At 38.4% G+C, this 13,362-nt stretch overlaps 2 protein-coding genes across 2 annotated transcripts; both read left to right on the forward strand.

The window, feature by feature from the left end:
* Positions 1 to 1,107: 1,107 nt before the first annotated feature.
* Positions 1,108 to 2,658, forward strand: LOC125189565 (protein FAR1-RELATED SEQUENCE 5-like). The gene is made up of 3 exons (XM_048086830.1): positions 1,108 to 1,117; positions 1,529 to 2,294; positions 2,427 to 2,658. Exons 1-3 carry the CDS (start codon positions 1,108 to 1,110, stop codon positions 2,656 to 2,658), a joined length of 1,008 nt encoding a protein of 335 aa, XP_047942787.1.
* Positions 2,659 to 2,664: 6 nt separating this feature from the next.
* On the forward strand, positions 2,665 to 3,897 carry LOC125189566 (protein FAR1-RELATED SEQUENCE 9-like). Its single transcript, XM_048086831.1, has one exon. It carries the CDS (start codon positions 2,665 to 2,667, stop codon positions 3,895 to 3,897), a length of 1,233 nt encoding a protein of 410 aa, XP_047942788.1.
* The last annotated feature ends 9,465 nt before the right edge of the window (positions 3,898 to 13,362 follow it).

A 13,362-nucleotide genomic window follows, 5' to 3' on the forward strand; every position in this document is an offset into this window, starting at 1 on the left:
ATGAGTTCTTGATTCATAGCAGGTTGGCTTCTCCTCTGTTGTATGAACGGACCATTGTGGTTTCTTTGGTTCACACTAGCACCAAAAAAAATTCCTATTGCACCTCATTTGAGACAGAGCATCTGGTGTTGGGCAAACTGGTTTCTTCCGATTTTGGGCGGGGCTGGATCCTAATGTTTTGGGCAAAAAAACTCTGATTCCGATTCACTCTTTTTCAAGGGCAGTTTCTCCAAGGAAAATCGGTCTCATGACTACATGTATGATGTGTTGGTTTCGAGCTGAAGATATTCAGTTTAGATAAAAAAAAAATATATAATCAATTTAATTAGATTAAAATATATGGGCATGTTAGGGTGCCACCAACCCTTAAAATAACACCATACCACCATTCCTAGCCAATCATTTGTACACGTGGACGAATAATAAGCCGCCACGTGGCAAAAAATCTGGAAAAAGACGATTCGGCCAAAATATCTTTGGTCTTTAACCAAAGCCAATATTTCTTGTCCAGCAATATCCGACACACTATACAAAGCAATCTATAGATTGCTGTGTAGTGTTTGTAATATTGCTGTGTAGCGTTTATAATATTGTTGTATAAGCGGTGTCACGGTGTCATTTTAAGTGGGGTTGTCATTTTAACACAAACCTATATATATATATATATAGGGATGTATCCATATCCTTTTCTAATATTATGTTCTATTGTCCTTTTAAATCTTGGCCTTCCATTTTAGAGATCTAATGGCCCAAAATAGAGGCTGATTTAGTTACTTTTAATCATTAAATTGGACGAAAAGGGCTGATTAGGAATACACAATATAGTTAGTTATGGTAAGTCCTTGATTTTCTCCTCTCATGATTGTATCGGTTTTTTCTACAGAAATAAACGATTTTTGGTTTATTCTCTGTGTAATCTTCTCACGATTCTTGCTTAATTCTCTGTTTAATCTTCTCTCCAATCTTTTATACCTTTTTCTCCGTAAACTTTTTTGGGGCGTTTGTCGTCGGAAACCGTTTTTAGGCTCATTTGTTGATTGAGTTCGTGTTCTTGTCGTCGGAAACCGTTTTTAGGCTCATTTGTTGATTGAGTTCGTGTTCTACAAAATGGAAGAAGGTACTTAAATTTCTCCAATCATAGATTATAAAGGCGACTTGCTCAGTTGAATACAGTTGAGTTGGATTAATGGTTAATTGCAAATAAGTTGTTGTGATCGTTTTTATTTCTATGCGTGTTTGTATGTTTTGCGCCGGAACCCATGATTTTTGAATCTACTGTGCGAGTTTAATATAATCCAATAGGGTTTAGCAGTCATTGGTTTTTAGGGTGTAGTATTTTGTTTAGTCGACGAGGTTCAGTTTTTTGAATAGGATTTTGTTATTATCTCGGCCGCTGTGTGGTTTTATTCGACGTATGTAATGTGCAAATATTAAAGTATAATGCATTCTTTCTTATATTTAATGTATGGTTCATATCATTTAATGAAACTAAATTCTAATACGCTTGTTGTTTTGATTTTATGTACAGTGTTTGTTATACCTGAATGTTCTCCACAATTGAAGCCTGTGATTGGTCAGAAGTTCCAATCCCTAGATTTTGCGTTTGCGTTTTATGATGTGTATGCCCGCGCTGTTGGGTTTGATACGCGCAAACAAGGTATGAGGAAGGCGGCGGATGGTGTTACTACTTGGTATTATGTGGCATGCAATAGGGAGGGCTGCAAGAGGTCAAACGAGGAAGACGATGTGAATGCACGCTCTGGTTTTACTCTTAAACGCAGGCGGCTTTCCAAGCGATGTGGTTGTAAAGCTTGTATATCCTTCAAGTACTTTTCCGAAGCAGGAATACCGGGATATATTATTCACGAGTTCAACGAGGTTCACAACCATTGTATGGTGGAGTCGGAGCATCAGCAGTTTATGACACTTAACCGGAAGTTGGATGACGTACATCAAAAATTCATTCTTGACTGTTCCAAGGCTAATATAGGCCCCACCCTTACCTTTAAGGTGTTGAATGAAATCCTCGGTGGGCTTGAACTTGTCGGTTGCAATCTTGGGGATATCAGGAACACATCTCGCGACATCAAAGCATTCGCATACGGTTGTGACGTGCAAATGGTGTTGGACGACATTGCGAAGAAGAAGGAGTTGTCGGATGCCTTCACATATCACTACGAAGTTAATGCTGCTAACCAGTTGGTTGCCCTTTTTTGGTGTGATGGTTTGATGAAGAGGAACTACCATATGTTTGGTGACATAGTGACGTTTGACTCCACTTACAACACAATCAGGTATACATTATATTCTAATTTTGTTGTACTTTACTGAATGCATTATAAAGCCATACATTTGCATTACACCTTTATCGTTATGCATTATTCATAATTAATTATGCTAATGCTGCATACCTATGTGCATCGCAGGTATTGCATGATCTTCACACCTTTCACGGGGAAGGACAATCATGGTAAACCCGTAACATTTGCTGCTGGATTGGTCTGCAACGAGAAAACAGGGGCCTTTGCCTGGTTGTTCAAACATTTCGTCGAATGCATGGGTGTAGCCCCCAAAATGATTGTGACCGATCAAGACTTGGGCATGAGATCAGCTATTCAAGAGGTTCTTGTAGGAACTCGACACCGATGGTGCATGTGACATATAATGCACAAGTTGGCTTCCAAGGTTCCAGGCAGGTTGCTTAGGGACGAAGATTTCAAGAAGGAATTCAATGCATGCGTTTGGTCGGACTTGCTTGAACCCGACAAATTTGAAGAGGAGTGGAATGGAGTGATTGAGCGTTATGAGCTGGAAGATGTTGATTGGTTGAACACATTGTACGAGTATAGACAGATGTGGATACCGGCCTACTTCAGAGATTTCCCACTCGGTTCGATGATTAGGACTACGTCCATATCAGAATCTGAAAACAGTTTCTACAAAAATTTTATGAAGCCCCGAGCGAACCTTGCCGAATTATACTTGTATTTCAACAATGCTCTGGACTTTCAGCGGAATGCTAGAACAAAGCTGGACTACAACGATGCTACTTCCGTGCCCATACTGGCCACTAAGTTGGGTTTCGAGAAACATGCTGCGACGATTTACACAGACAGTATGTTCAGGAAGATACAAGAAGAAATTGTTGATGGGAATGACAGATGCCGTGTGCTTGGTTTTTCATCAACAGATACGATTCACACCTACAAGCTTGGGGATAGCCGACGGAATTCGTATTCCGTGACACACGACAAGACTGACGAATCATACTCGTGCGACTGCAAATTGTTCGGTAGGCAGGGCTATTTGTGTTGCCACATTTTTTTTCTATTCAGGAACAATGAAGTGTCAAAAATTCCAGAGATGTACTGCAACAGCCGATGGATGAAGACTCCCTTAGCCAAGGCCGTACATGGACTTGATGTCACCGTAGATACAAGGTCCACCGTAGATACAAGGTCCACCGTTGACGATAGACAGACTGTTACAAATCAAGGAATATCGATGTTCTACGGTTTTATTCGACGTTTTGAGAGTGACATTGAAGTGCTTCGTGGTTTTGTAAGTGGTTTGGAAGAACTTGGTAATTCTCTTCAAGCTGGAACTCCTCCAACCTCGGCGTTTGAAAAGAGGCGCATGATTGAAGAATTTTACGGAATGCCAAGGCCTGAAGTTGTAGAGGTCCATCCTCCGGATGTTGTAAAGACGAAGGGTCATGCTAGCAGCTCCGCGAGCCGACTGGTTTCAAAGAGAGAAAAGGCTATAAAGGAGGCAGCTAGGCCTCTTAGACGTTGTAAGGCGTGCGATGAGTTGGGCCATCACGACTCTAGAAACTGTCCAATGCTTAAAGAGATGGAGAAGGAGAAAGCGCTTAGTAAAGGCAAGAAGAAAGCTTGATGTGTTTTGTAACTAATAAAATACTTTTTCGTCTCGGTTTTGTTCTTTTTATTTGTAGCGTTGTGGTCAATGTTTGCGTAATAACTCTGTGGAGTTGCGATGTTTACTGTCCTTTATCGACTTACAACCTTGCATTAATAAGTATATTATATGCATCACTCCCTCTATTCATTCCATTAGTTGATTTTCTTGGTTTTGTGCATAAGCGCAGTTATAGGCTTGCATTAGTAAAGATGTTCTATGCATCACTCTGTCGTTTTGTTCCAGTAGTCGAGTTCGTTGATAATGTGCATTATCGATAAATATCCTTTCATTAAATATGTATGTTCTATGCATCACTCCGTTTAGTTAATCTTTTACCCCATTACTTTGTTTGTGTGCATTATCGGTTTATATCCTTGCATTAAATAATTATATTCTATGCATCAATCCGTTTATTTAATCCATTAATCCATTACTTTGTTTATGTGCGTTATCGTTTTTTAGACTTGCATTAAACATGCCATATTGCGCAGCACTCTCGTTTATTTATTCCATTACTCCATTAATCTGTTAATATGCATTATCGTTTTATAGCATTACATTAATAGCGCTATGTTGTGCATTACTCTCGGTTATTTCATCCATTGCGGATTAAGCAACTATTAGTCCTAAGTTTGTTAATGGATAAGTTAATCCTATATCACTGCACTACATCACACACTCGTACCAAAATATGCATCAGTTATCAAAACAAGTGTATGGTTCAAAGCATGCGTCATTTGACCAAATCAAAATAAGTTATCCCAAACTAACTGTCTTAAACGTAACGTCAACATCGATCCTAATCAGTACTCTTGCAATCAATCCAGCCCAAACTTGTCGACCCACTTATCGAAATTGAACTTTGGCGGCCTCTCTTTCCAGAACTTGGCGGCATAAGAGACGTTTGTGTCACGCTCGGAATTGTGCGTAGAAGACAACAATGCGTTTGCTACCTTCATTCGGTAGATTTCCAGATTTTTTGTCCCGTTGCCGGTGAAACCGCACTGCCAATCTTTGTCCTTTCCGCCGAAATAAGTCTCCATGTGCCGCATGATGTACACCCCCGTCTCCACAGAGGGCTCGTTTCTCCTCCAAGTCATAACCACCACATGTGTCTTACATTTTCGGACCTCGGTTGCCTTTTGATTAGCCTTCAACTTCACCAGCGCTTCTGCGAAAAAATGTTTCTACAACAAATTCCCACAAAAAGAGGCGTTAGAAACATAAATAATGCACAGTTATCCGAATGTAATGCAACTTAATGGAATACCCTCAAACACGCACCAGAAGGGAGGGTGTTTTCCCATATTTTGCCTTGAACGATTTGTGGGAGTCAGCCAATGTGTGGTCGATGATGTTCATGTTGCCATCCGGCAGATCAAAACAGACCACATACTGATGTGTAGAACCCCAAACCGGGAAGAAAAACTGTACAAATGAAATTAGGTTAAAGTATATACATCAGATGGGTTAAGCGTAATAGAATTTACCATGTCAAAGTTCTCCCATTTGAAGATTCCCGTTCCAAGTACATCATCGAACAACCGAGTCCAGAATGTCTCCCTCAACTGGTCCTCTGACCATTCAGCCGGGGTATCAATCACGGTGTGTCTCTACAGTGTAATGTGGTAAACAAGTTAATTATTTATAATTGCAATACTGAATAGCAACCAGGGCACAAGGTATTTCACTAACGCATGGTTTTGTCGAGAAGAAGACCCTAGCAACTGTTTCCGGAGCTTTGAGCTTCTCCATGTTATTCAAGTGGGCGCTCCAAGTGTCTACAATGGCTGGGCTCATGCGCTTGAACGGCGCCAGCGACGCGAATTCAAGCTGCATTGTCTTGATACAGTCGTCTACGTAGACAACCGTCTCCCTGCACAATAATAAAGTGTGCATAAGTAACCCATTTCACAACAAATAGTCGAGCAAAACTATAAAACTTACTTATTCACTTCCGTTGTGCTCAGTACCCAATAGTATAGCGACTTGTCCGGATAGTTTGGCTTCGCCGTTAGTGTAACCGCCCGGTTGTTGAATGGAGAACGGGCAGCCAGACTGGCTTTCTTGAAACGGGATGATGCCAGCTTCCCAGGATCCTGCAATAATAGGTGATACGGTTAATACAATTCAGCCGCAACCCCACATATTAAATACAACATACCTCATGTCCAGTCTCTTCAAAATCACCATCTGGAATTTCCAAGCCCGACAAAGCAACACCCTTTCCCTTTCCAGCAACAACCTTTGCAGCAACACCCTTTCCCTTTCCGGCACCCACCTTTACAGCACCCACCTTTCCAGCCAGAACTTCAGGTTCGTTTGGTTTTTCCCCCACACCAATCTCAATACCCTATTCAGTAGCTCGGCCAATTTTCTACATGGACAAAAGTAAGGTTCCATTTAATGCATAATAAGTACTGTATAATGCACGCAACCTGTCAAATAATGACCAACATAACAACTAGTTGTAATTCATAATATTTATTAAAGGAATTACTTTTGTATGGGCAGCCTGTTTTCCCTTCACCTCCTTATCAGATGGAATCTCACTGCGCTCCAGGTTTTGTTTTCCCTTCACCTTCTTGGTTTTGACTATATCTCCGCTTTCTCCTTCTCTTTCACCTCTAACCACAGCCGGCTGTACACAATGTACGCACAGTTAAGTATTTTTAAAAATGAAGAATGCCTACACATTCAATGATGTAATGTTTCTACCCCATAGCTGATTTCCACACCACCTACGGTTGTCCCAGATGGCGTTCCAGATCCACCAACCGAATTAGGCTTGTCTCCTAACACAAGGAAATAATGCGTGAATTATGATTTGATAAAGCAAAAACCTTTGTATACAATGCGTTGTAAACTTTATAGAAAATAGCAACACCTTCATGCTCACCTCCAACACCATCATCTCCTGTCTCCTCGGCATTAGGGTTTTCCTCTTCCCTAGAACAACCCCCTATCCGTTGTTCTTCCTGCGTAGCAAAAGGGTCCGGACACTCAAAGTCATCCAATACGAACGATGGCCTATCAAATCCTCTGCTTATTGTTTTCTTTTTGTCGTATGCCTGCATCATTTTCTCCATTTCAGCAATCCACTCGGGACTGTACTCTTCCTCGTCTTCCCTCGCTTGTGTTAGTGTTGTCACGATTTCCTCATCTTCCACAAGCTTTTCATCTTCCATCCCTAACAACTTCAACCCAATCTGACTCCCCAACCGGAAGCACCCATCGTCAAGCAGTTCAATAGGTATCTGCTTAAAATCGTCGACCCACCTCGAAATGGCGTGTCCCATCAAAGAACTCGAAGCGAAAAAACGATCTCTGAGTCTCTTCGCCGTGTGCCTGCTAGGTGTTCCACTAACTCCCCTTTCCACAACGTCCACTCTCCTTGCTTCCTCGTCTGTAAGATACTGATGTTTGTCAATGCGGCCCTCTAACCGCCCAGTTCCGAACTGATCAAGCTCCACATCTTCCCTTTGCTTGAGGGTCTCCGCTGTCCAACCCTTTATAGTGGGCCAGGCACGCTCGACTCGCCTCCGTATGTGAACCACACGGTCCACGTACGCACACTAACACAAAAACAATGCACAGTTAAGGCTATTATAATGCAACAGATTGGGTTCATTAATGCAGCAAAAAGTAATGCATGTACTCTAACATATAATGCACTGACACTATTACCTACCAAAAGAAAGTGGATTGGTCCGGTGAAGTATGCACTTTCCCTCCTGGCCCAGCCCGGATATGTGACTTCCAGAACGGATAAGACGTAACTGCATCAATTCATGTCACTGATAGCCTCCACACCGTCGATAAAGTGTAGTATCTTTGGCTTGCAATTGCCGTCTGACGGAGTCTCCATCAAGGCATTCTCAAGTAAGAACATGAATAGACGCTTGAAGACCGGACCACCATCAGTTTCTTCCTTAATCATATTTGCAACATCTATTGCGTTCAGCTTGTACCGAGACTTTTTACACCGCGCAGCAACCATATCGTTGAACTCGAAGTTTGATTGATATTCTCTCGGGAAGCCCAATGTAAGGTGGACATCCTCCTCATCTAATGTTAGGCGGTCGCCACCAGATAATGGAATCTCGCACCGAGCCAGATTTAACGACACCCGGTAAGCTAGGTAACCTGGGAACTCCCTGATGTTGAACTCTAGGACAGCGCCGAATCCCGGTTCGATCACGGCTTCCTTCTGCCGGGGAGTCAGGTTTTGTATACATGATATGAACTCGGTTGGGTTCTGTCGACAATACAGGTGGTCGGCTTTCTTCCCCCTGGGTTTCTTTTTCTCTAAGTCTTCATTGCGTGAACTTGTTGCAGCCTCTTCCTCGGCTAACCTTTGCCGAAGTTTCTGAGCTAATGCTATGGGAATAACATCGTCTACCGCTTGATCAAACTCAGTCCGACGGTGCTTGGAGCCTGTCCAGAACAGGTAAAACCATGGTTTAGAACAAATAATCTATGCGTTACAGTAAGTAATGCACGCCTTCTATTAACGAATGCACAGAACTGAAGATGCAATGTACAAACCCAAACATACCAATCAAACACTTGGTAAAGGGATCCATCCAAGAACTTCATGCCAAACTCCCACAGAACAAAAATGCCAAATAACCTATGCGTTACAGTAAGTAATGCACGCCATCTATTAAACAATGCACAGAACTGAAGATGTAATGCACAAACACAAACATACCAATATATCACTTGCTAAAGGGATGCATCCAACAAATTCATGCCAAACTCCCACATAACAAAAATGCCAAAATAACCTATGCGATTAAGTACGTAATGCACGCCATCTTTTTACCAATGCACAGAACTGAAGATATAATGCACAAACCCAAACATACCAATATATCACTTGCTAGAGGGATGCATCCAACAACTTCATGTCAAACTCACACAGAACAAAAATGCCATCTAATCTATGCGTTCAAGTAAGTAATGCACGCCATCTATTTAGCAATGGACAGAACTCAAGATGTAATGCACAAACACAAACATACCAACATATGACTTGCTAAAGTGATACATCCAACAAATTCATGCCAAACTCCCACAGAATAAAAATGAACAATAATCCACAAAAATGATGGAATGATGCATAACCTTCATTCTGTTCTGGCTGGCTTTTGTAAGGGCGTTGTCTTTTAGTCATTCTACATCTGCGCGACGAGAGGGAAAAAATCGGTGAGTTTTCAACCATAACTCAGTGCGGTTTCACCCAAAAAATGACGAAAAGTGAACATATTGGCCGTAAAACCAGCATACAGTAAATAGAATGCTCACAATACCAACGTCTCCAACAAAAAAATATCTTTTGTGCATTACACCTACTGCAAAGTAAACCGATGGGTTCCAAAGCAGAGAAGTAATTGTTATATCAAGGATGAACAAAACCCTATCTCTACCAACCGCAATTCCAACTTTCCCAACAAAATCGAGCCAAAGAATTTTGTGCATTATTTCGATTATAAACTAAAAATCGATGTTTAAGAGTGTTTGTGACTTCAATCGATGTTTAGGAGTGTTTGTGCCTACCAAACAAAAAAACAAAACCACACCTCGATTTTTGCAGGAGATGTTTCGACTTTCAACGAAGAGCGCGTAGTGATTTCAAGGCGGGAATCGTCCACCGACGTAGATTCCACGGCGGGAATGGTGCACCAAAGGAGCGTTTGAGACGGGCGGCGTTCGTAGAACGTGATTTCAATTGACCCAGCGGCGACTAGGGTTTTGTGGAATTAGGGGAGAATATTTGTGAAAGAGTGTTGATGGGATGGAGTGAGAGAGAGGGGAGTTGAGAGGTCGATGAAAATGCCGCGTAAATTTCGGACCTGCCGTTTCGAAACTGATTATGTAGTATGTTATTTTACTGCTTTACCCTTTTAATGCACGAAAATGCACAAATAATGCAATACGGGATCAGATTGGCACTTTTAATCTAGTCTATCCATTCCATCAATCTAATGGTTGATATTAAGAAGAGGAAAGACACTTATGGTGTAATAGGACCTTAATGCTCCCCTATATATATATATATATATATAATCAATTTAGTTAGATTGAAATATGTGCATCTAAACATACTTGTATTAATTGTAAAAATCATATTCATAAGCATATAAACACAAATCATGTTGGATAGATTAAATGCATCAATTTTACCGTAGGAATTCAAGCAATTGACCTTTGTGGAAAAAACTTGTAAAATCCTCAAAAGCTGGAGAAGAATCAAAGACAGAATGAAGAATCCTAAATTTCAAATTCCACTCTCTCTCATATTGCAGAGAATGAAAATTATCTTTAGAATAGATTCTGTCTTCTCATCTTATCCCTTTTACATTAAGTTAATAATTTGTGTTAGACCATGGATCTGTGGAGGATTTTGGGTTGGCCACAGTACAGACTTTCACTAATTAGATTAAAACTAATTTAATTCAAGCCCAAACTTAAATATTGTTACCATCCGCTATAGATATAATATTGATTGACCGTCCAACCGAAATTACGAGTATTCAGGGACTTCCTCTTTAATTAAATATTTTTCCATGTTAAAGATCTAAATATCCATTAATTAATATTAAGTCTGCTATTTGACTTGTATTAATTAATTAATTTCTTTTTCCAAGAGTGGTCTAATTCAAAACTATTATTTATTATTCATGGAATAAATTTCAACTGACCAATTTTCTGAATAATAAAATACTTTTCTAAACATCTATTGAGGATATTATCAGACTAGTCCAACAAATGATTCACTGCAATAACAATACTAGCACAACTTAGACATTAATGATCACCTCCCAATTTATCAGGATTCTTAAACAACGAAATACCCTCACCATTTGATAGATCAAAGTAGTTTTCAATTAATATCTTATGTTCAATGTTATGTCAACCATGATTAAGAAATGATAATCACCGAGACCTCTTCTTTCAGTAAATAGCCATGAAAGACTCTTCTCACTGTTTGATCCTTTCAGTGTTATGCTATACCACACCGACGTTGTTCATTTCCTTAGGTAAGGAAACTTTCGAACTGACATCGCAACCTTTCACGATAGGTAGTCAAAGCTTATCTACTCTATGATAATTGTTTCTCTTCTACAAGAACCGACTTAGTTACCTACTATGACCGTCATCCATAACTAGTGTACTATGCAGGGGACTTAGACTTGTTTGCTTCTTATTTATTTAAACATTAAATTAAAACATCTCATTAATTCAAAAGTAAAACACGTGAGAACAAAATATTCTTTCTCATAAAATGGTAAAAATAGATAAAAGAGTTATTATATACAAGCATTGGAAAGATGCTTTCTATATACTAAACTCTAACCTGATGTATACTTAATTTATCAGTGGTATCACTCAAACAATTGATGATTTTGAAGTCAATTTTATGTATACTCTACATCTCCATACAAAAATCTGAAAATAAATTAGATATAATATGTAAAACACTAATATAAAAAATTTTAAATAATAATTTTCATTTACATCCAATTAATATTAAGATGGTAAAGTATAAAAATAACTTTATAGATATATATATTTACTTCTTATTGTTATTATACTAACTAATTGATGATCATTAAGTTGGTTCCTAGTATACTCTACATCTCCGTGCAAAAATCTTGAAAAAAGATAGATATGATATTGAAAAATAAATTAAATCGAAAAGTTATACTCATTCAATTAACTTTATTTTATTAAATAATTGTCAGGATTGTAAATTATAAAAATGACTACATGAATAGATATTTGATTTCTCAATACTATCTTCCAACCGGTTGATGATCACTGATTCAAGTTCCTTGTATACTCTAATTCAATTATTTCCTTAAATCTTCATGTAACAAAGAAGTACATTACATGTAAAATGAAAAGTGTAATTTACGCATACCTGATTATGCCAAATAATCTAACCGCTTGCTTGATTTATTCCTCGTTCGTTCTACGATTTTTAGTTCTATTAACCTGATTATGATAAATAATCTAACTACTAGCTTGATTTATCTCCCGGTTCTACGACCTTTAGTCCTATTAATTATTAATAGATTGATGTAATCAACAATATTTACACGTAATAAGATATGACAATGGATAAGGAATTTACGCAAATAAAATCTTGTTCTACCTTCTACAATTAAGAGAACTGCAAATTTAGTCCTTGAACTACCAAAATATCAAATGTGTTCCCCATTCTTTGCAAATATCTCCACACGACTCTGAGCTTTAATATATTATCGCTGAAAGAACTTTTGTACAATTTTGTGACCATTTTGCCCTTTTGGTATTTTTACCCAAGGGGCATTTTTGTATGATGCAATTATTATTATTATCCCTCTTCTCACCTTATATTCAAACACAATTATTGATACTCCCTTCGTACCCCGTTACTTGAGTCATTTCTTTTTTTACTCATTTTGGAAAAATGATACTCACTCTGTTCCATGTTAATAGAGACATTTCTTTTCGGCACGGAGTTTAAGAATAGTGTGTTAATAGGATAGTGAATAAAGTAAGAGAGATGAATATAGAATAAAGTAAGAGGGCTGATTACTTTTTGCCAAAAATAGAAACGACTCAATTATGTTGAAACTTCCCAAAAGAGAAAAATGACTATATTAACATAGAACGAAGGGAGTAATAGATAGTTAAAGTGGAGAGAGAGTCAAGTAAGAGAGAGAATAATATAGTGGAGAGTCTTCTCGTTCATATTCTCTATCTGACTTTACTCTCTCTCCACTTTAACTTTTTATTATAATTTTTTCAAAATGAGTGCAAAAAAGAAGTAACTCAAGTAATGTGAGACCGAGGGAGTATGGTATTTTCTTGCTCTTCTCACTTATAGATGGGTAGGTACAATTTACCTTACCAAAACCACCATACTCATATACCTTACTGAAAATTCGGTATGTAAAAAATCATACCTTTACCGTACCAAAATTTTCGGTATTACCGAAATTCGATATACCTTATCTTTGGTATGTCGAATTTCTATACCGATATCGTACCTCATTTTCGGTATACTGTACTTTTGCGGTATACCGTACTTTCAACATCAATGAAAATAAAATATTAGAGTTTTTAGAATATTATTTATATTTTATATATAAATTATATTTATATTTCACAATAGATTTTAAAATATAAAATTATATAAAATTATATTTATATTTGACAATTTATACCTTAATTTACAGTATATACTTTAATTTACGGTATATACAGAATTTCGGTATGCCACGATATATGAAATTTTATACCGTATACCAAAAAAACGGTATTTTCGATATGTTTTCGGTAAAATGGAGAGTCTTCTCGTTCGTATTTTCTATCTTACTTTACTCTCTCTCCACTTTAAGTAAAAAAAAAGAAGTGACTCTAATAACGTGGACCAAGAGAGTATGA

The sequence above is a fragment of the Salvia hispanica genome, chromosome 5 (genome assembly GCF_023119035.1).
Source record: "Salvia hispanica cultivar TCC Black 2014 chromosome 5, UniMelb_Shisp_WGS_1.0, whole genome shotgun sequence".
Lineage (NCBI taxonomy): Eukaryota > Viridiplantae > Streptophyta > Magnoliopsida > Lamiales > Lamiaceae > Salvia > Salvia hispanica.

Coding starts and splice junctions, on each gene's coding strand:
- LOC125189566 (XM_048086831.1), top strand. CDS start 2,665: ATGCACAAGTTGGCTTCCAAGGTTCCAGGCAGGTTGCTTAGGGACGAA.
- LOC125189565 (XM_048086830.1), top strand. Junction 2,295..2,426: donor TCCACTTACAACACAATCAG/GTATACATTATA, acceptor TGTGCATCGCAG/GTATTGCATGATCTTCACAC.